The 21,690-nt window shown below is 49.3% G+C and overlaps 2 protein-coding genes across 6 annotated transcripts in view; both read right to left on the bottom strand.

Annotated features, from left to right (window-relative positions):
* The window catches only part of GGA2 (golgi associated, gamma adaptin ear containing, ARF binding protein 2), a 35,631-nt gene extending 23,654 nt beyond the window's left edge, over positions 1 to 11,977 (bottom strand). The window contains exons 1-5 of one of the 2 annotated variants that reach the window (XM_081819835.1): positions 11,804 to 11,977; positions 4,082 to 4,166; positions 3,196 to 3,271; positions 2,220 to 2,318; positions 149 to 272 (exon numbers count right to left, since the gene is read on the bottom strand). In XM_081819835.1, the coding sequence (XP_081675961.1) occupies positions 149 to 272; positions 2,220 to 2,318; positions 3,196 to 3,271; positions 4,082 to 4,166; positions 11,804 to 11,900 (481 nt within the window). In that variant the 5' untranslated portion in view covers positions 11,901 to 11,977. Of the gene's footprint in view, positions 1 to 148; positions 273 to 2,219; positions 2,319 to 3,195; positions 3,297 to 4,081; positions 4,167 to 11,803 lie in introns of those variants that run through there. The other variant, XM_081819836.1, reaches the window with a different exon arrangement.
* A 500-nt stretch (positions 11,978 to 12,477) lies between these two features.
* Positions 12,478 to 21,690, bottom strand: part of EARS2 (glutamyl-tRNA synthetase 2, mitochondrial) — a 29,122-nt gene continuing 19,909 nt past the window's right edge. For 2 of the 4 annotated variants that reach the window (XM_081819838.1, XM_081819840.1), the window contains exon 9: positions 12,478 to 21,614. In XM_081819838.1, the coding sequence (XP_081675964.1) occupies positions 21,474 to 21,614 (141 nt within the window). In that variant the 3' untranslated portion in view covers positions 12,478 to 21,473. The remainder of the gene's footprint in view (positions 21,615 to 21,690) is intronic. The other 2 variants (XM_081819839.1, XM_006730807.3) reach the window with 2 other exon arrangements.

The following is a 21,690-nucleotide window of genomic DNA, read 5'->3' as shown; positions in this document are numbered from 1 at the left end:
AATAAATAAATAAAATCTTTAAAAAATTCACTTGTCTCAGACTCTACTGTCCTACACAAGATGTCCAGCTTTCACTGAAAAAACCACAAAGCACACAAAAAAACGACGACTGCGAAGAGGAAATGCAATGTAAGCCATAGAGCCCGACCTTGTTTCTTCAGCATCTGGTAAGCGTCTCGGATCTTGATATCCTCTGGAAACCAGACAGTCCAACTAAAGAGTATTTCGATGACTCTTCCTTTAACTTTTTCTGTGGTCCAGGACCCTAGGTACTAAAAATAAAAAGGGAAGAATTACAAAGCTGGAAAGGACTTAGCCAGCACATGCTACCACGGACGAGATGGCCACTGAGGTCCAGGGAAGCGAGCTGCCCAAGGCTGGTGGAGACGGGCGGCACTAAAGGCCAAACCGCTGGCCCCCAGCCCCAGGGTGCCTTCTTGGTTTCCAGGAGTCAACCTCCACAACTGCTCAAGTGAAGCCCACCATATATTGGGCTAGGTTAGAGCCACAGGGGACACTCCTTTTTTGAATGAGGCAAGATTATGAAAATTTATTTGGTCTTTGTCTCTAGTTCCTGGCACAGTTTCAAAAACCCTTGGAATTTCCTGAGTTGTAAGAATAGCTTTTGTTGGGGCGCCTGGGTGGCTCAGTTGGTTAAGCGACTGCCTTCGGCTCAGGTCATGATCCCAGGGTCCTGGGATCGAGCCCCACGTCGGGCTCCTTGCTCACGGGGGAGCCTGCTTCTCCCTCTCCCTCTGCTTGCTACTCCGCCTGCTTGTGCTCTCTCTCTCCGTCAAAGGAATAAATAAAATCTTTAAAAAAATAGCTTTTGTTATTCACCATGAGCCCCCTTGGACCACACGTGAGTTTATGTTCACCATTCATGGTGGGTGCTTAGTTTCAAGGGAGAGACTGACCACTTCAGAAAAACCCACCATGTGATGACAGGGTTGGAACTTTCAGCCCAACTCCCAGGAGGGCCGGGGGCTGGAGACGGAGTTCAATCCTAGCTAATGATTTAATCAAAATGCCTACATAACTTCCGATAAAAACTCGCAAACAAGGAGCCTTGGAGAGTTAGAACAGATGGATGTCCTGGGAGGGTGGTGTGGAAGCTCCGGTCCCCACCCACCCCCAAGACCTTGGTCTATGGATCTCTTCCACTTACATCCTTTATAACAAAAGGATAATAGTGAATATCGTGCTTTCCTATCTTTTGTGAGTCTTTCTAGTGAATTACGAAACCTGGTGGAGGGAGTCACGGGAACCCCTGAATTTGTAGTTGGTCAGAGAGCAGGAAGTAGCCTGGGGACATCTAAGACCCCTGGCTGGTATCTGACGTAGGCAGGTCTAGGTAGGACTGAGCCCTTCATGTGTAGGGTCTATAATAACTCCGGGTAATTAGTGGCAGAACTGAAATGAATTAAACTGTACTACCCACAGATGATATCAGAGAATTGCTGAGAAGGAGCAAAGAAGGGCTCCATCCAGTTAGGTACCCAAGAACGGTGTTGCTAAGACAAGGGCCAGGAGAAAAGGTGCAGAGGGCAAGCAAGAAGGGACATAAAGCCACACTTGGTATCTCTTGCCATCGCCACCAAAAAACCTGTCCTCGAGCTTGAGTTCCTCACCCCTCTAGGCCAACCATCCCAAGGCCATCTTTAAAGGGAGAATGTGAAAATGCTGACAACCAAAGGCAGGGCTCAGCTGATGAACATGACCAGCATCCCAGACCTTGGAGAGTGTTGGGAAAGGCCATCGAGAAAGATGTGACCGCCAGTTGACCTGTGTGCTGGACTTGGGCAAACTAAGGTTTCTCACCTCCTTTGCTGTCCTGGGAATGTGGACAGAGCCATGAGACAGTGATGTGGTGTGGAGAACACCGACACAGTACCACTCACTAAACTCCCTTAAGGCCTTTATGTAAACTCTGAAGATGTGGCAGGGCTGGAGATCTACTTGCCTTGCTGCCACCCACCCAGGACAAGCGTCCTATCTAAGTTCCATTTCCGATCACACCTGGGAAGCTCCCGAGAAGGTTACGATCCAGCAAAGAGGAAAGCTTTCGCGTGCAGGACATCCCCTCTCAGCTCTGTTGCGAAGCAGGACTGGCCAACATGCTCTGTCGTGAGTGGACCAAGAAGGGGCACGGGGTTTGAAGGCTGGGGCAGGGACAGTACAGCGAGCAAGTGTAGTACAGCCAAGCCCAGGCTGCTCACCTTCGGGGACAACACTTTGATCAGCTCATTCAGGAAGCGGAATTTGGCCACCTCATTGTGGAACTTCTCCCCACAGTGGTTCACGCACATCTCCAGCACCTGCATGGACACAGGAGCCCCATGAGAAAAGGAAAAGCATTGGCTTCAGGGCTCATCTCATAGCTGATGAGCATCTGCTGGAACTATGGCTAGTGTTTCCTCAAGATGACAAAGACACTATAGTCTGAGGAAGGGTGACATTTTCAGACTAAGAAAAAATTGCTACCTGCCTGATCTTGCTGTAACTGCCAGGTTTATGCCCAGGAGAAAGCTTAGTGGGGTGTAGCCTGAGGCCACCCCACCTTTTAAGGAGACCATGTGCGCAGGACACACTGGCTAGAGAATCCTGTCCTCCTCAGAGGCAGAGACCTGATCTGTAGCACACAAGGACTGTTAAGCCACAGGCCACCTGCTGACACTCAAACGGCAAGACAGGCCCACACATATCTTCTTTGGTTCGTGCTATTGTTTAACATTTCAAATTAGTCACAAACATCAATAAACTCAGAGAATGGATATAAAACTCTGGGTCTCTGACTCCTGGAAAACAAAGTTCCAGCAACACTAGGTCCCAACCACACGCCTGGAGGAGCCAGCCAGTCCTGTGCCACAGCTGCCCTCTGCACACTGGCCTCGCGCTCTCCAGGGTTTCCATCCTCACCCAGCAGCTCGCTCATTTATGGGACCAGTCAGGCCCTGCTACATGAGGCACCTGAACTCGCCAGCCCTGGTCTGGGGAAGATTAAGGGAAAGAAAGCCTTCTTTTCCTTCCCCCAAAGCAGGCTCAACGCTGCTCTCTCGAAACAGACCTAGGATGGGGCAACCTAAGCACAGAATTCGCTATCGGACGCTCTCCACCATGTGAAATGGGCCTGGGGTCCGGCGCTCTCTAGCTGCATGGCAAGAAAGCATAAGTGCAGGGGCAAGCCAAACTCACCGTTAAGGCATAAAGAGCTTCTTTCTCTTGTGGAGACTGGATCTTGTGGGCCAGTAGCCAGGGCGCGTGGGTTGGGCTAAGGGAAAACAAAGAGACCTGGGCTGTGGGTGGAGAGGAAGAAACCAACTGGTATGGCTGAGTACGCTCCGTCAAGTGGCCTCTCTTCCAGAAGCACGGGTCCCAAAGCAGAGGTGGAGTGACGGGCACACAGCCCACACACCTGCCTCTGAAGGAGGCCAACCCCCACCCACCCTTGGTGCGGCGACAGCACCTGACATCCTCCTCCCTGCAGCCAACCCACCCCTAGAACTCCAAGCTGAGCACTCAAGGCCAGACCTGTGTGTAACCAGGTCGTGAGCAGTAGACCCTATCGGATGACAAATGTTCAGTAAGCACTGGAGTAGGAAGTGTGATCAAACTTTTCCCTCATTTCAAGATGCTGACTATGCAGCATCATGTAGATTAAACATGTGTATGGCTGACATGATTCTTCAGTTCCTATCCAGATGCTCTGGAAACAGAAACCAAATTTAAAAACAAAAACAAAACCAGAAACCAACAAAATTTCACCCTCTTCCTGCATTTTCTTAAGAAAGAGGACATTTAAAATTACGGAGAATACACTGATCTCTTTCACATTCCTACGTAACCTAGCTACATTCTATCCCTAACATTCAGGGGTCTCCTTAGCATTAGTCACTTAGAACACTGCAATTTTTTTCCCATTTGCTATTTCCAGAAAAATAATGTTCTCAGATCATGGAGGGAAAAAAAGGAAAGAAAGCCTCACTTTCTTTCTCTTAGGTAAAACAGACCCAAGAGACCGAAGCATGCACTTTGTCTGAGGTATCCCGAGTCAAGTGTATGTGTGTGAAGGTCACCTTACCCATTGGGATCGGTGTTCACCTGGTCACAGAAATTCTGGATAGCGGACCAATCCTGTTCTGACACGCTTGGGTCTGTGGCTTTATCTGTCAAGGAAATAAAAATAAAGAATGAAGAGAAATATACACCCGCCCCTCCACAAGTGAAGTGGCAGCCAAGGACAGTGCTAGCACACCTCTAGGGGATCAGACAGCTGAAAGGGACAGGACCGTGGCTATGCTGTTGGCCACCATCAGGCACAGCGTCTGGCACATGATATGGCCTCAGTGAAGACTGGCTCACTGAATGAACAAGCAAGCTTTTGTCCTGCAAGAGACTCCCCTTCCAGCGCAGCGGTTGGCCTGAGTACGCCTCCTTCATGCCCTGTCAGGACTTCCCCACTCTGGCCCTGCAATGAGGATGAGCGAGGGTCAGCATCCGGGAGGCTACCCCCCACCTTCGTCTTCTTTTTTGAGGGGCGGGGCAGAGAGAGAAGCAGACTCCCCGCTGAGCAAGGAGCCTGATGTGGGGCTCGATCCCAGGACCCTGGGATCACGACCTGAGCTGAAGGCAATCAACCGCCTGAACCACCCAGGCGCCCCACGGAAGGCTACTTTTAACTTTCTTAGCTATGTGATGGTAAGATTAGAACATACCACAAGGCTCTGGGTGGCTCCACTTGGTCATCTCACCATCTCCTCAAAAACAATAAACCCTAAGTCTAACCCTCAGCTTACTGAAATCCTCTCTGACCGTCCTATGTAAGAAGCTTCTCCGTGTATCAGTGGCTTGTGCGCTCTAACAAAAGGACCTCCTTGCGTTCACTCCTCAAAATGCCGTTCCCTTCTGTACACTTGCACATTCCCGGGACCCCAGATCCAATCATGCTACAATCCCTCAACGAAATCTGAGGGCACTAAGCACTGAAAGGATGGCGGCACAGCCTGAGCTACCTACAGAAGGGGGATTATCAGAAGGCCTAAAAGAAGACCAGGCTCCGCTGAGGGAAGGGGTGATCTTCGACCTTCCTGGTGCTGGACGACAGCTTCTCTCCTCCCACTGCTGCTGCCTAGAATTCCCAAGAAGGGTGTCCATCCCACATGTCCTGCCCCAGACTAAACCAGGCCCTGATCTCTCACACAGGAGCTGCTGGGAGGCCTCTGTCCTATGCTTTCCTAACCCCCACCCCTCGACTCCTTGCTGTCCAACTTCTGGGGGGCTACCTACCTCTCCAGTGAAAGACCTTGCTGAAGTCTCCTGACAGAGAAGCTCTTTCAGGCTCTGTAACAGGCTGATTCTAGAGTCCTGTTTCTGGTATTACTCCTTATGCCTGAACATTTACTTCGGTCCTCTCAAAATCCTACCCATTCTTCAAGGCCCATCTGAATTTCCACCTTCCCCCAAAACCTCCTCCCACTGCTCCAGCCCCTGTGATTCTCCTCCCTTCGGGTTACTGAAGAGTCCAAGGTCAAGCAGAGTTTAACCTTTCCTGACTGCAGTCACACTTCTGTCATGTGGAAGTCATGTGTCTCCCCAGCTCAACTGAGATTCAAAAAGCCAACTCCATTCTAAGTGAAAAAAGAAGACAAGGGAGAACAAAGGAATCAGACTGTCACTGCCCATATTCCCTCACCTGTTCCCCCTCAAAGCCCCTTCCTATGCTGGATCTCGAAAATCCTATCCATCCTTTGAGCCCCAATTCAAATGCCACTTCTTCATAAAGACTTCCTTGATCTCTCTCCCACTCCCACCAAACAGAAGCCTCTCTTCCTTCTCAGAAGACCCGCATTCTACCTGCCCCTCTTACGATGGAGATGTCTAGCTCCAATTCTGACTAGCTACTTGTCCTTGGGCTCTCAGGGCCTCAGTTCCCTCCACTATGAAGGAAAACAGCACCTTCCTCAAAGGACACTCCTGAGGTTTATAAGGTAGTATCTAAAGTGCCTGGTACAGCAGCAAATATTAAAGTAACCAATAAAGGACAGCTAAATCTTATTGTTCATTATAATGCACAGTCTCTGCCTTTTACTTTAAAAACATGCGTACGTGACTTATTGCACCTAAAGGGAATAAAACTCTAGAAGGCAAAAGCCATATATTCCCTGCAGGGCTTAGTACATTACCTTCCTCAAAGGCACAAAATAATTACTCATGAAATAAATTATTTAAAGCAGTGATTCTCAGAGATCCTGATTAAAGAGATCTGACTCATCTTAAATAATTCTGCCTGATTTTAGCTTCCTGAAGTTTTAGTGCACTACCAGGTCAAGGTTGATGTCTCTGGGCACTCAGAAACTCGACCCATGACTGGACCTAGAGCCGAGATCGGCAGAATCCAGCCTTCCTCCTCCTCACCCCCTCCCCGGCCACCAAGTGAAAAGAGTAAGACAATCACCAGCTTTTCCAAAGAAAGGAGTAAGACACATCTATGAGGTTAAGTCATGTTCCAAACCCTTAACCAAGGCAAAGCAGCAAGATCTATAAAGGGTAAGTTTATTTGTATCATGAGGATTCCCTCAAAGTTTATCCCAGCCCCCAAATAGCAACAGTAGTATTAGCTGCCCTTTTTTTTTTTTTAAAGATTTTATTTATTTATTTGAGAGAGAAAATGAGAGAGAGAGAGCACATGAGAGGGGGGAGGGTCAGAGGGAGAATCAGACCCCCTGCTGAGCAAGGAGCCCGATATGGGACTCGATCCTGGGACTCCAGGATCATGACCTGAGCCGAAGGCAGTCGCTTAACCAACTGAGCCACCCAGGCGTCCCCCTTTTTTTTTTTGTAAAGAAGTTACCATGTACCAGCCACCAGGCTGAGTGTTTCCCAAGCCTCCCTCCCGTCCAGTGTTAAGAAGGGAGAGCGCCACTATTCTCTCATGATTTTAGAGGCAAAGAAACCTGCCCAGCCACCAAAGCTGGAAAACAGCAACAAAACTGCAGTCCCAGGTCTGCCCCGAGCCAGGGCCCAAACATTTCTCTCAGTTCCTTGACAGAGACAAGGCCTCTTTGGGAACTAGTTTCCACTTTCTTGCCACTAAGTTATCAACTCCTAAAGCAGGAAGACCGGTCTCGTTCACCTTCACATCCTCCAGAATGTCATTGGCACAACTATCTACTGAATGAATGAATGATTCACCTTTTGCTCTGCAGAGCCTGGCCAGTTGGCTGGACCAGTTTTTGACTCCAGGGGAGGGCTAGCCCGGTTCGGAAATAACTGGGTCTTCCGTAATATAATGCCAGCCGGCAAGGCTGTTTCAGAGGCTTCCTGCGGCTCCAGAGAAAACGGGCCCCCGGCCCCCCCGAGGTCCACCCACTGGGTCTGATCAGGCCGTAGCACCCCTAGGGTGCAGGACACCCATGTGCCCCAAGGAGTGGCTGGTGGCCAGCAGGGCACAGCCAGGGAAAGACTCAAAGAACCCCTTCTCTACTTCTCAGGACTGCCACAGCCCTACCAGGGGCTACCCCAGGCATTAAAGTGGTTTCTTTAGCTGGCACTTGGGCAGGACAAAGAACACTAGTGCCATGTATCTACTTAATAAAAGCAGTGTTCCTATGCATTTCAAGCCCGCTACAGGGTGAGAGGTATTAAGAAAACAGCTGAGACCTCCAGCAGTGAGTGACATGGCTCCTCTAAGAGTGACTAAATCCGAAGCCAAATCATCTCACACAGCTGCCAACGAACCACGAGAGTCCTGACTCCGGCGCCAGGAGCAACCTATGCTGGTCAGGGGAACCCTGAGGCTTTGGGGAAGCAGTGACCTCAAGGAACACTTAGAGTTCAATCCTTCAGGAAGTCTACAGTCCAGGAGTCCTTCAGTTAAGCCCACGACGGAAACCCAAGACCCACCATGGGAATGTCCTATGCTAGGCTCCAAGATAAAGAATGAGCTCAGCCCTCAAGAAGCTGGGAGAGTATAAATAGATTGCAATTTGACCACCCCCGATCCCCAAGAGAGGCACAAAAGTGGGGCTGGAAGGAAGACAGGACATATCACCTGGGAGTAGGTCCAGGTGAAAGGAACACGGCTTTGCCGAGCACCCCACTACAAGCATGTAAGATGGCCCAGCACCCCTGGCAGCACCACTATGGCTACAGTCCCAGAGACCAAAGGGACCCAGCACAGCTTTTAACAGCATAGGACTGGCAACAACCTCAAAGGTCCACTAACAGGGAACTGGGTACATCAATTATTGGGACGTAGGTTCTCACTAATAAGAACGAGGCAGCTCTCTATGCAATCCTGGGGAACCACCACCAAAATCAATTAAGTTTGGGGGTCAGGGGCTGCAGAATGCACAGAAGCTGCTATTTGCATTTTTTAAAGCATGAATTTCTGGTAACACCTTCCTCCCCCCCCACCTAATTTTCATTAAATTCTAGTTAGTTAACATATAGCATAATATTGGTTTCAGGAGAATTCAGTGATTCATCACTTCAGCTTCCTGATGTTCCTTTGAGGAACTACTCCTCCCCAGTTCCAAAGTTTTTCCTTTTTTTTTCTCCTGCTAAGCCAATATGAGTTTTTTGCCACTCACAACTAAAAACACTAATGATAATATCTAACATTACATGCCAGGCACTGTTCTAAGTGCTACACATGTATTAACAACTCTAAGGTCAGATTACTACTATCTACTATCTCTACCTTCAAGACACAGCTGCCCTGCTGGACTGACGCAAGGTCTGTTAGTGACCTGAGCCTGGCAGTCCTCAGACCCCACCTACAAGGACTTCCTTCTCCATCCAGCCCAGACTCAGTGCATTTCTTCAGCTACACCCCTGTCCTTGCCACACCATCAACCCCTCTACCTCCTTGGCCTTCCATTGTACCAACTCCACTGTGCCCCACATCCCAGCAAATCCAGTTTAAACCATAGCTCACCTCCTCTGATCCTACTAGGGGTGGAGAATCACACAACCCTGAAGACTACAAGAAACACTTCTGATGTCCAATCAACACTCTGAAGTCCAAACTCAGAGGATCTCAAGTATGAAGTGGGAAGGTGATCCTGCCCTTTTCCTCTGAGGGGACATTTGGCAATATCTGGAGATGCTTTTGGTTTTATGTGGGCATTTTGGTGTGTGCTATTGGCATCTAGTGGGTTGAGGCCAGGAACTCTACTAAACATCCTATAATGCACAGGACAGACCCCCACAACACAGAATTATCAGACCCAATGTCAACAGTGTCAAGGTTGAGAGACCCTGTTCTCAAGCATCCAGGTGGGCACCCTTTTGTTTCCCTTACCAGCCGTTTCCAAACTTCCCCACCTCCTCCCTGAAGGCCCCTGTTCCATCTCTGCCCCTGACACTCAGCAGGGAATGGTGGTGGTCACACGGGACCTTATTTGCATGTGCAATCATCTTTATCTCCTTCCCCAAACATTCAGAAAAACAAAAGGTGCCCTTCCTCTCTGTGAAGCCAAGTCACCCCTTTCTGCTCTGGCTCTGACCTCCTTCAGCATCTTCAAGGCCCTCACCCATGGCTCCAGCATTGGACTTGGGATTTAAGGATAGTTCCCCAAAGGAACAGTAGCATAAAGAGGGGCTTACAGGTGCCCCTCTCCTTTTGAGATCTTCTTTACACCTAAATTCCCTCTGGCTACGCTCCCTCCTTCCTTTTACAAATACCATTTAAAAAAAAAAAAGAAAAAAGGGCTGGTGACCAGGGGCTACACGCTCCCTACACCAGATAAACTTCATATTGCAGAGTAGCTGTTGCCAACTCTTCAAAACTCAAGAGATTTCACATAAAATATAGGTTCTAGCTCTAACTGAAAAACTGCAAGATCTAGCACCTTTGGGACCATATCCGCCTAAAACAGAGGGTCTGAAGAACGCCCACCTTGGGCAGTCGGGTTCCCTGTTATCTCCTGCACCGGGTCAGCTGACAGCGTCCTCTCACCCAGTCCACCTGACTCTTTTTGGCAACTCCAGTCTAGGCCTATTCTCCACTACCTAATCAACCCCCTTCAGTCCCCACCACTTAACTCAAAGATACCTCATCAGTAACCTTTTAGTTGCCAAATTCAAAGTTCCCCCTTCTCCTGCCTCACCCTACTCCATCTTTCTGCCCACCAACTACGCCCCTCCTTTGAGATGGGTGGCTCCCCACCCCCCCAGCTTTCTCCTGCCCGTGTCAGCCCCACCTTCCCTGTCAGGCTGCTTTTCCCACCTGCTTCCTAAACGCTGAGGTTCTCCATGCTCTATCTGCAAACCTCTGCTCTTCTTAATATCCACCGCCTGCCTGGACAAGCTCTCTGCCAGTGAACTGAAGATTCCCACACTGAACTCCAGCTCCCACCCTTTCTGCAGCTGATCACCTGCCTGGACAGGGTCTCTTTTTGGCTATGCCACCTGTACCTCAAACTCCACAACGGAACCATCTTTTCCTTCTTAAACTGAGTCTTCCTCACAGGTGAGGCATTTCTAACTAACCAGTTCCCAGAGCCCGAAATCCGGGATCCATCCTAGGTTCCTCCTAGTCTCCATTCGAATGCATCAAGGCCGCTGATTGTGCCTGCTAATTATTTCTACTGTCAGCCCCTAAGCACTACCAAAACAGCTTTTTATTTACTCTCCCTGCCTGGCCTAGCCTCCCTAGCCAATTTGGCTCCACATGGCTGCAGATGAGCCTTTTAATAGGTGTACTTGATCAGACGCTCCCACTGAAAACTCCACCCCCACCCCGCCACAGGATAAAATATAAATTCCTTCCTGCAGCATCCAAACCCCTCGAAGATCTGCAGCATCCAAGCCCTGATTAGCCCCCCAGCCTCTTTTCCAGGCTCTTTGTTCTTTAGGCTTTCTACTCCAGCAGTACCCACTACTGGTTCCCAAAACGCCCCACACCCTCCCGTTCCCAGTTTTTTGCAAATGGTTTCCTGTGCCGGAGTGCCTGAGATGTTGTCACCTCCACTGTCCACTCAAATGCTATGTCTGCTGTGACAATCCCCAGGTAAACCGATCAACTCCTTATCACATGTTAAAGCAAAAGCGGCCCGCACCCCAATTTGCCGTAATTATAGCAAGTTGCCCTGACTGTGGACTTGGACCCACTAAACAAGGTCTTTGTAATCAAGGACCCTGTGTTACGCACCTGAGGATTTCCAGCACCTAGCAGAGCCCAATACAAGACGCATAGTCTGTAGCCTCCCTGAATTTCAATTCCTCATCGGTTACCTGTACCGGCCAGGACTGCGGTGAGGGGGAGTCCGGCCAGAGTAAACGTACACAAAAGGTATAAAGGGCTTGTTTTGACATTAACAACAGCAGCCTGATAGAGATCTGTACCAGCTCGAGAGAGACCGCAAGAGGCTGCCTGCCTTGTATGAGTCTCCTTCAGTGTAAAGGTCCTCTTCTCCAAAACGGGATTAATAACAGAAGCTGCCTCTTGGGGTCGTAATGAGGATTAACAATGGCTGAAATGCTTCTAGCACAGTGCTTGACACAAAAGAAAAGCTCCACAAACGCTAGCCATTACGTGAATCATGTTTGCGTGCTGCGACGACAGAGGTGGGCAGTGGCGGGGAGCAGAGTACCCAGACTCGGGTTCCACCGCCCGGCCGACTCCTGAGGCTCCTCGGTGGAACCCGGGGCGATCCCCGCACCCACGCCCCGCCCAACCCAGCCCAGCCCCCGGCCACCTGCCCGCCGCCGCCGCGTCAGAAGAAAGGCCTGGGGAGGCGGGAAGCCAGGCCTCACGTGTGTTGCTGGGCCCCCGCCGAGGGGCGGCCCCGCTACTCACTGAGCCACAGCTCCAGCGCCGCCGCCGGCCCCGGGGGCCCCTCGGCCGTCTCGGCCCCCGCCGCGGCCCCCGCCGCCACTGTCGCCGCCGCCGCCATGGCCCGGACCCCGCTGCTCAAGTTGCGGCTGCCCCTGGCCTCTAGCCGCCGCCGCCGTCCGGCGCGCTCCGGGGCTGCCGACGCGGCTAGCGAGGGTTGGCACGTGACGGGGCGGGGTCTGGCGCGGCCCCGCCCACCACCCAAGCCCCGCCTCCGGGCGAGCCCGGGGCCGGGGGCGCTGCCTCGCAGAGATGCCTCCCCTCCGCGGAGGCTGGGTTTGCCCAGTGTAGTTCTAGACCACGACGGGGTCAAGGCCTACCAAGCCAACTTCGCGAGGCCTGCGTGCTCTTGTCCTTCTGGAGTAGGCTTGTCGGATGAAATGCAGGATGCCCAGTTAAATTTGAATTTCAGATAAACTAGGAATAGGGTTTTTTTTGGGGGGGGGGGAGTATTTTTATCCAGGAGGGTCTTCCCCCACACCACCTTCTCTGAAATGACACACAGGCTTTCTATCATACTGCCTTATTTTCTCCTTTACACATTACACCATCGATCTACTAAATACTGCCTATTTTGTTAAAGCATAATTTTCCCCCAAAAAAGTCATGATTCTCATACATATTGAAACAAATACATGTTAAATATTTTAACTTTAATTAAATGAGGGGAACTGAGCGGATGTGGTGTTGTAATTCATTCAAAAGAGAAAAAAAGGGGGGCACCTGGGTGGCTCATTCGTTAAGCCTCTGCCTTCGGCTCAGGTCATGATCCCAGGGTTCTGGGATCGAGCTCCCTCCTCTGGCAGGAAGCCTGCTTCTCCCTCTCCCACTCCCCCTGCTTGTGTTCCCTCTCTCGCTATGTCTCTGTCAAATAAATAAAATCTTTAGGAAAAAAAAAGAGAAAAAAGGTTGGGGGCACCTGGGTGACTCAGTCGGTAGAGCAGGAGACTCTTGATCTTGGTGTTGGAAGTTCAAGCCCCATATTGGGTATAGAGATCATTTAAAATCTTAAAAAAAGAAAAAGGCAAATGTATACAGAGTAAAGGAGTGTTGGAACACATGGACAAATGGACACAAAACTAGTTTTTCCATCAGCAGTGAGGGCTGTCCACCCAACCTGCAGAATAATTTGCATTTCTATCAGTCATCTAGGAGTAACCACTTGTAAGAGGTCCGAGAGACAATAAAAAGCCATGCTACCTAGACACATAATTTTCCTTCGAAGCACGCTGTCTATACTCCATTGCCTGTTTCACCCCACTAATAAAAGCAAAAACTTTGCTCTGTACACTTCTATATCCCCAGTACCTAGAATAGTGCCTGGCATGCTAGTGCCACCAAATATTTGTTGAATGGCCAAATGAACCCTAGAAGCAGTAAGAGGTAGCTATAGGGCTTTAGGTCCCGTCTCTGAATGAGGACTTCAACCACTTCCATCTTGACCTCAGTCTGTACTTTCTAATTGATTAAGTTCTTTCCAGCTTATCTCTTAACTGTGGCAAAGGCCCCACAAGAAAAGTATCCTGTGATGGGAACCAAAACTACCCCCTCAAGCAGTAAGGATGGCCCTGAACCAGCAAGACCCCGCCCTGTGATTGACCCAAAGACATTGATGACCTGACTTCACTGCCCACCTTTGTCCCGCATGTTCCTTACATAAACCTGCAAGTATTTTCAGCACTCTGGAGACATCTTTGAGATGTTAGTCTGCTCTCTTCCCCGCTGGCCTCATTGAAATAAATCCTTTTCTTGCTTCACCACCACTGTCTCTCTGCCTTTGGGTTTTGTCAGTAGTGAGGAACCAAACCTGATCTGTTTGGGACTCTCAGAGCCAGGGGCTCTTGCAGCCTTGCGGCCCAGGGACATCCCTATCCCAAGTAAATACACAATCTAAGTGAGGTAACCACCGTTGTGCTATCTCAGTTTCAAAATAAGTCTAGCCACACACATCTCTGACAGATTGCTGCCCATAGCACCCTTCCACATGGAAACTGTCATGAAAGCTCTGAACGACAAGAGACGGAAGTGCTGTTTGCCAGCTTCTATGCTAAACCTTTTACAGTTGTTACCGGTCTTGATAAACTCGCGCTGCTGTAACAGAATACCCCAGACTCGGCGGCCTAAACAAGACGTTTTCTCACAGGTCTGGAGGCTGGAAAGTCCAAGATAAGGTGCTGCAGATTGGGTCCCTGGTAAGACCCCACTTCCTGGTTTGCAGAGGGCTGCCATCTTGCTGTGTGCTTCCAAGGTGGAGGGAGAGGGTGAGAGAGAGAGTATGCATTGTGGTCTCTTCCTCTTATAAAGATACTAATCTCTTCCTGAGGGCTCCACCTTTGTGACCACATCTAAACCTAATTAACTCCTAAAGTCCCACCTCCAAATACCATCACATATAGGGGCTTAGAGCTTCAGCATATGAATTTTCAGGGGACAGCTTCCACCTATAACATTATTCATATAGCGGAAATTTTGTTTTTCAAAGAATTGTCTATAGCGTACCCTTCTGTGTTCTTTGGTTCTTTGGGAATTATGTTACATCTCTGTAAACTGTAGATAACTGAAAGCAATTAAAAATTATTGTCTATAGGCTTGCAAATGAATTGTCCTGGGAAAATACAACCTGCTCTACGTGGAAAAACCAGTTTGTCTCCACCCGCACATTCATTTCAATATTCCTGATCTATAAATTTGTCCTGTGGATTCTCCTTTGAACTGGTTGTAACATCTCCTCAGCGTCTTCACTAATGAGTCAAATAAAATCTTTAACACATGTTCATCTCTTGAAAATTCTAAACACCTGGCGACGCTAGAGCTGGGTTTCCTCACTGCAACAAATGTCTGGAGATGACTGGAGACTGCGCCCCACAGAGGGGCAGGAACTCTCCACTGGCCAAGGACCATTCATCACTTCTTAGATATATCTTACACCTGGCTTACGTTACTTACGTGATTTTAGGCAACCACACTCATTCAACATTTTGACTAGTGGATCAGTTTTCCAACTGGCCTTTGTTAGAATAACCTGGAGGGCTTGTTAAAACACATCATGCAGGGCCCAACCCACACAGTTTCTAATTCAGTAGGTCTGGGACGAAGCCCAAGAATCTGTCTTTCTCATTAGTCTCCAGGCGATGCTGATGCCGCTGGCCTAGGGACTGCAACAGAAAGATAAAAGGTAAGTGGGCAGTAGGGAAGTGGATTGGGAGTTCAGGGCAGTGGTTGGGTTTACATACCATCGAACTTCTGGCACTTTATAGATGCAAAATAATTATTGGTGGAACTGGAATCCTCTGGCTCTCCCTATCTAGCTCTAAGCACCAGATGTGAACTAATTGTACCTGAAGTCCTTTCTTTTGTATGTCCTGTTCCTTCAGCCTGGAAAGACCTCCCTCTGCTGTCAAACTGTCAGCGTGGAGCTGCCAGATTTAGCCAATAAAAATAGAGGAAGCCCAGTTAAATCTGAATTTCAGACACACAATTTTTTAGCACAAGTATGTTCCAAATATTGCCTGGGACATACTTATACTAAGACAATTACTATTTATCTGAAATTGAAATCAAAAGGCAAAACCCAACTCCTTCTAAAGGAAGTGTTCCCCGACTGGCATTCCCCCCCCCCCCAGGGATTCCATATCCCTGTAGCAATTCCATTGCCTCTCCACCATCAGCTCCACACCTGTATTACGGTAATTGTTAGTCTCATGTGAGACTCTCATCTCTTTGAGGTGGGGGACCTTCTCTTTTGAGAAGGTGGGAGGGGGAGAGGGAGAAGCAGACTCCTGCTGAGCAGGGAGCCCGATGTGGAGGCTCGATCTCAGGACCCTGGGATCATGATGCAAACCGAAGGCAGACGCTTAACTGACTGAGCCACCCAGGCGCCCCTGAATGTCTGTAATTAATGAGCCTTTATTATTCCTCTCCACATCCCCAGGCCTCAGAGGGCCTGGCACAAAAGGTATTTGTCAAATGAATGAATACAGACAGGATTGAATGGACTCGGTTTAGAGGGGTTCTCCAGGTGATGACAGCTTCCCCTCCTTGGCTGGGCTGTCCTACTGCCATCAGGATCGGGAGAGTGGTGGGTGGGGGTGGAGCTGAGGGGGGCTCTGGCCTAGAGGGAAAGGCCGTGACCCTAACATTTGGCAGGGCTATGACGGATAAGTTGAAGATCCCCCAGGCCGTGATAATGAGCATGAGTGCCAAAACAAACTTGTACTGACTTCCAAATTAAAAAAACACATTCATATCCGGTGATTCACTAATGACAATAGTTACCACCAGTGATGTGAAGTTCCTGGAACACTGCATAGCAGCATTCTCGCTAAACGTAGCGACTTCGGCGAAGTCAGCCCCTGTGCTCTTGACTGCTCACCCTGACCATCTGATCCGATCAGAGGTGGATCTGGTCTTTGACTCCACAGTGTCTGAGCAGCCACTGCGTGAAGCACAGCTGTTCTCAGCACCAGGGGTACAATGGTGAAGATAGGACGCCCCCGTTCTCCTGGACTTTACTATCTGACACCAGCAAATAACCGCAGAACTCCTTACATACACAATTAGTTATGCAATCAATTCCAATTGTGTGCTTTGGAAAAGAAGAGGGTGCTGATGATGAAAGACAACAGGAAGACCTCCCAGGAAGAAGTCAGAGGCTTCCCTGATGTGATAGCGGAGCTGAGATCTGGAGGCTAGGAAGGAGGCAACCAGGCAAAACCAGAGAAGAGTGGGGAGAACAGTAGTACGAAGGCAGGAAGGAGACGTGCCTGGGGACCTCGGGAAAGCATATGTGGTTGGAGGCCAGACAAGAGGGCACGTGAGGGGCCGTAAAGGGTGAAGTGCAGCTGGGGAGACAGACCAGGGTCAGGCTGTGATGAGGAAGCGCGGCTTCATCCAGACAACAGTCCTCCTTCTTGCCTCATTTTCCAATCCTCTCCTATCAGGGCTCCCTGCTTCTGGTCTGGTTCTGCTCCAATCTCTCTGCAGCAAAGCTGCCAGGAGGAGCTTTCAAATAATCCACAAATCCAATCCTGTCGCTTCCCAAAACCTTTCAATGGTTCCTCACCTTCCACCTCCTGACGACTTAACCCATCTCTTCACTAACGGAACCCACAATTTGTTCAAGTGCCCAGGGTTCCCCAACCCAGCCGTGGACCTCAGGGAAGAGTGGGCCCTGCCCCCACTCTGGGTCTGACTGACCTATGAGGATGCCTCCCCCACTTTCCCAGAAGTTCAAGAATGGGGAAGTAAAGCAGGGAAGGGTGCTTGGAGAAGTTTCTTTGCATTTGGGGGAGAGCGGCAGAAAGCCACTACCTCTGACAGCACATGAAGGAGGAAGTGCAGAGAGGCCCAACCATTTTAGGCAAGCCAACTGTCAGCACAGGAAACCAACCCAAGGCTATTGGCTGGGGCCAATACAGCAGAGATGGAAATGGAAAGACCCGGGGTCCTTACTGACATCACTGGACGTTTAATTAACCAACCCTAGAGCCTGCCTTACCCCCTGAACTTCCTGTTACATGAAATACTAAATCTTATTTTAAGCTGGTTTGAATCTGGGTTTTTTTTTGTTGTTGTTATTTGCATCAGATGGCACCCTGATACCCTTAACCTGGCAAAGAAGGGCCATTTGGGGGGGCACCTGGGTGGCTCAGTCGGTTAAGTGTCTGCCTTCGGCTCAGGTCATGATCCCAGGGGCCTGGGATTGAGCCCCACTTTGGCGGGGGGTGGTCCCTGCTCAGCGGGGAGCCTGCTTCTCCCTCTGCTCTCCCCCTGCTCATGCTCTTTCTCTGTCAGATAAATTAAAAAAAAATCTTAAAAAAAAAAGGGCCATTTGGAATTTCCCTCTGCTTGGTTTCTCAGCCACTTCTACACCCCCTCAACTCCTACTCTTACATGCTCACCTTTGTGAAGTTCTCTCCTCCTTCTACTTGGAATACCCTTCCAACCCCCACAGACCTGGGAAACTCCTACTCATCCTTTAGAACACTGTTCAAAGGTCACTTCATCTGTAAAGCCTTCTAGTATCCCTGAACAGATTAAAAGCCGCCCTCTCTGGACCCTCCTATTACCCAGAGGGTCCTCATTTTCTAAGTATTCATCACTCTTGGTCCCTGGTAAGGTAGGAATTTTGTCATATGACAAATATATTAACTGATGAATAGATGACTTCCATTTGTCCCCACTCTTCACTTCAGAGTCTTTGTCCAAAGTCTGTCTCATAGAGGGACGCCTGGCTGGCTCAGTCAGTAGAGCATGTGACTCTTAATCTTGGGGTTGTGGGTTCAGGCCCTACATAGGGTGTAGAGATTACTTAGAAATAAAATCTTAAAAAAAAAAAATGCTATGTCTCATAGATAGTTGGATTCAAAGCAAATCACAGGCCACAGACCAGCTTGCTAACCACAATTGCAAATCTTGCAAAGCGATACTGGGAAACTATTAAATTTGGCAGTTAGACCAGCTGAAGACTGCCACTTCTAAACACACTGGTCTGACTGATGGGGCCCTTATTTTTTCCATAAGATCCTCACTTGATTCCCTACTATGTGTCAGGCAATAGGCCAGGCACCATGGTTATAACCAAGAATGAGACAAACTGCCTGCCTTTCTTAATCTTACGTTCTTTAGAGTAAGGGAGGCAGTAAACACGTACAAGTATGCTATACACTTTCATATAGTAATAAGTATTACGTAGAAACAAAGTAGGATAAAGGCAATGGAAATGAAATTCCAAATGTGGTTACAGAACAATAATTTTCTAGAAAAGATCCTCTCTGAGGGACACTGACAGAGAATGTGCTGAGGGGAAGGAACCACTCTCCCTACTCAGTACAGTGGGCCCCCCTGCAGCCACGGTCCTATTGTGTGACTCTGTCCCACTGGCCACAGTTGACTGGACCATGAGTAGACAGCTGACCCAAGTGAGGCCATCAGATTCCTCCTGGGAATCTGGACATGGAATACTAGTTATCTAACTGGTAGTGTATGATAAGAGAGAGGATTCTGCTTTAGGGCTGGGGCAGTTATTGGCCAAGTACAGAGAGAAAGAAAAAGCCGGCCTGCAGAAGGAAGACGAGGGGAGCAGACCCAGCTGAATGTTAGAGATTGTAGTCTCAGAGGGACAAAAGTGAGGTTCTTGAGTCCCAGTGGGTTGGCAGGTACAGATTCCAGGCTCTCGAATGGTCCAGCTGGAAGTCCTCCTATTTGATCTGTGAGAGTCCTACGTCTCTGATAAATTCCTTTTGCAGTTCAAGTTAGTCTGAGTGGGGGGTGGGGCGTGGCCTGGGTGGCTCGGTCAGTTAAGGGTCTGCCTTAGGCTCAGGTCATGATCTCTGGGTCCTGGGATTGAGCCGTGTTGGGCTTCCCGCTCAGCGGGGTGTCTGCTTCTCCCTCTCCCACTGCCCCTCCCCCTGCTCCTTCTCTGTCAAATAAATAATCTTTTTTTTTTTTTTTTTAAGTTAGTCTGAATGTTTCTATGCTTTACAATCAAGATCGCCCTTTCTAAGAATGGAAATACCGGTGGTGATGATGATGGTAATAGATAACACCGGTTAAGTGCCAATCACTGTTTTAAGAACTTTCCATATAACATCTATTTTAATCCTTACGACTCTTTGAGACAGGAACACTTGCCAGCCCCTTTTTATAGACGAGGAAACTGAGGTCCAGAAGTCACATGGTGAGTAGATGGTAGAACTGGCTTTTGAGTCTAGAAGTTGGCCTCCATGGCCTTTACCACTTCACCATGCTCTCAGAAGCCTGGGGGAATGGACTTGAGGTTATTTCCAATGTGTGGAGTCCCTTCACCCACACCCACGGTACTGAGCAAAACCCCAGTGTGAAGACACATGCCGCTTTTTAGACAGCTCCCTCCAACTGAGAAAGCGGCAGCAGCTTATCAATTCATGAGCCGGTTTCTCATAACCGTGCTTGTGCCGTAGAAGCAGAGGCCCCAATGTCACTCCGTAGCTAAGACTTGAGCTTGGACTGTGGGTTGTCATAAGCCTGAGTTTAAATCCTTGCTTTGCCTCATACTGTAACCTTGGGACAGTTCATGAACTCTTCTGAGCCTCAGTTTCCCCACTTATAACACAAATAAGAATACCTCTCTCATGGGGTTGTGGAAATTGAATGGCGATGGGCTACAGTGTTTCTCATTTGGAGGCTGGCTGCCACATGGGGAAAGTCTAGAAGCCCCAGCAGGATCTTTCAAAAAAAATTTTTATTTTATTTTTTTAAAGATTTTATTTATTTATTTGACAGAGAGGCAGGGAGAGAGGGAACACAAGCGGAGAAGCAGGCTTCCCACTGAGGAGGGAGCCTGATGCGGGACTCAATCCCAGGACTCTGGGATCATGACCTAAGCTGAAGGCAGATAGATGCTTAATGACTGAGCCACCCAGGTGCCTCCCCCCAAAATTTTTATTTTATTTATTCTTTTTCCAGTACAGTCTTTATAGACAGTCATCATCTTCCTTCCACTTTAGCCATTCCTATTTACCCCAGTAAGAACATCTATTTCAGGAGCACCTCGCTGGCTCAGTTGGAAGAGCACGAGACTTGATCTTGGGGTTGTGAATTTGAGCCCCATTTTGGGCACAGAAATTACTTAAATAAAAAAATAATAAAAGAATATCTTATTTCAGAAACCTGTAAACAATGACTTACAAAAATGGGCAGAAGGAAGAGGTGGATATGAAGAAAAAAGTATAAAACAGGCAGGGCGAAGGTCCAGTCCAAGGACCAGGCCTGGAGAACTGGAAAAGAGAAAGAGATGACCTTTAGAGAAGGAGACACAGGATGCCCCAAGGGCAAGGACCAAGAGCAGTATAAAACGCAGTGCTCACCCTTGGCAGACGGTCACTTCTCCTTTTACAAGCCCCAGAGGGTCTGCCGTCCAGTTCAGCCCTGCATGCACCAGCCATCCTTCCCTGCTCCACATCCCAACGGGGCCCGAGAACCGAGACCCATGTGTCCAGGCAGCTGCCGCGCTGTCAGGGGCTGACCTGCATCCCCTCAACACTCATGCTGAAGCCCTAACCCCCAGGACCTCAGAACGTGACTGGATGTGGAGACAGGATCCCTAAAGGGGTGATTAAGTTATAATTGGGCCATTAGGGTGGGCCTTACTCCAACCTGACCCATGTCCTTCTAAGAGGAGATGTGAACACCCGGAGAGATGCCAAGACATGCCCTGAAGAAAGACCACGTGAGGACACAGAGAGAAGGTGGCTATGGGCAAGCCAAGGAGAGAGGCCTCTGGGAAGGCGCAACTGCTGACACCTTGAGCTTGGACTCCCAGACTCCAGAACTGTGAGAAAATAATTTTCTATTGTTCAAGCCACCTGTCTGGCAGCCTAAGCTGAATGTGAACCAGCCCCTAACCTGTGCCGTATAACAAGCTGTCCGAACCAGACACGAGGTGAGAAGAATCCATAAATGCACTGTGACCTCCCGCAGACTGTTTCCTCTCGGGGTTCCTTCCACGAGCTTCCCGTTGGGCTCCAGGCCCCTCCGCTTCCCTTGGTGTGCACCCGCAGACTGTTTCCTCTCGGGGTTCCTTCCACGAGCTTCCTGATGGGCTCCAGGCCCCTCCGCTTCCCTCTGAAGGTGGTTTCCAGGCCCATCCAGGTTCCTAGGGCCACCTCCACTGTCCTGCACATCTGCTCTCTAGCTGGAAAGCACCTTCTGTATTCGTTCCCGCACTTCCTTCGCTCCCAAGGACACCATCATCTCGGCTACAGGGGGTCCTTGCTAAGAACGAAAAAAGAAAACACTGCCTCATTGCCTTAAGCTGCTGAAAGAGCAAACGGCCAGTCTTGGTCTGCAGGCGCTCTGCCCCAGGCCAACCC

Source organism: Leptonychotes weddellii, chromosome 5, assembly GCF_054177405.1.
Source record: "Leptonychotes weddellii isolate Sample4059 chromosome 5, ASM5417740v2, whole genome shotgun sequence".
Taxonomy (NCBI): Eukaryota; Metazoa; Chordata; class Mammalia; order Carnivora; family Phocidae; genus Leptonychotes; species Leptonychotes weddellii.
This window is presented reverse-complemented; position numbering and strand designations above follow the sequence as displayed.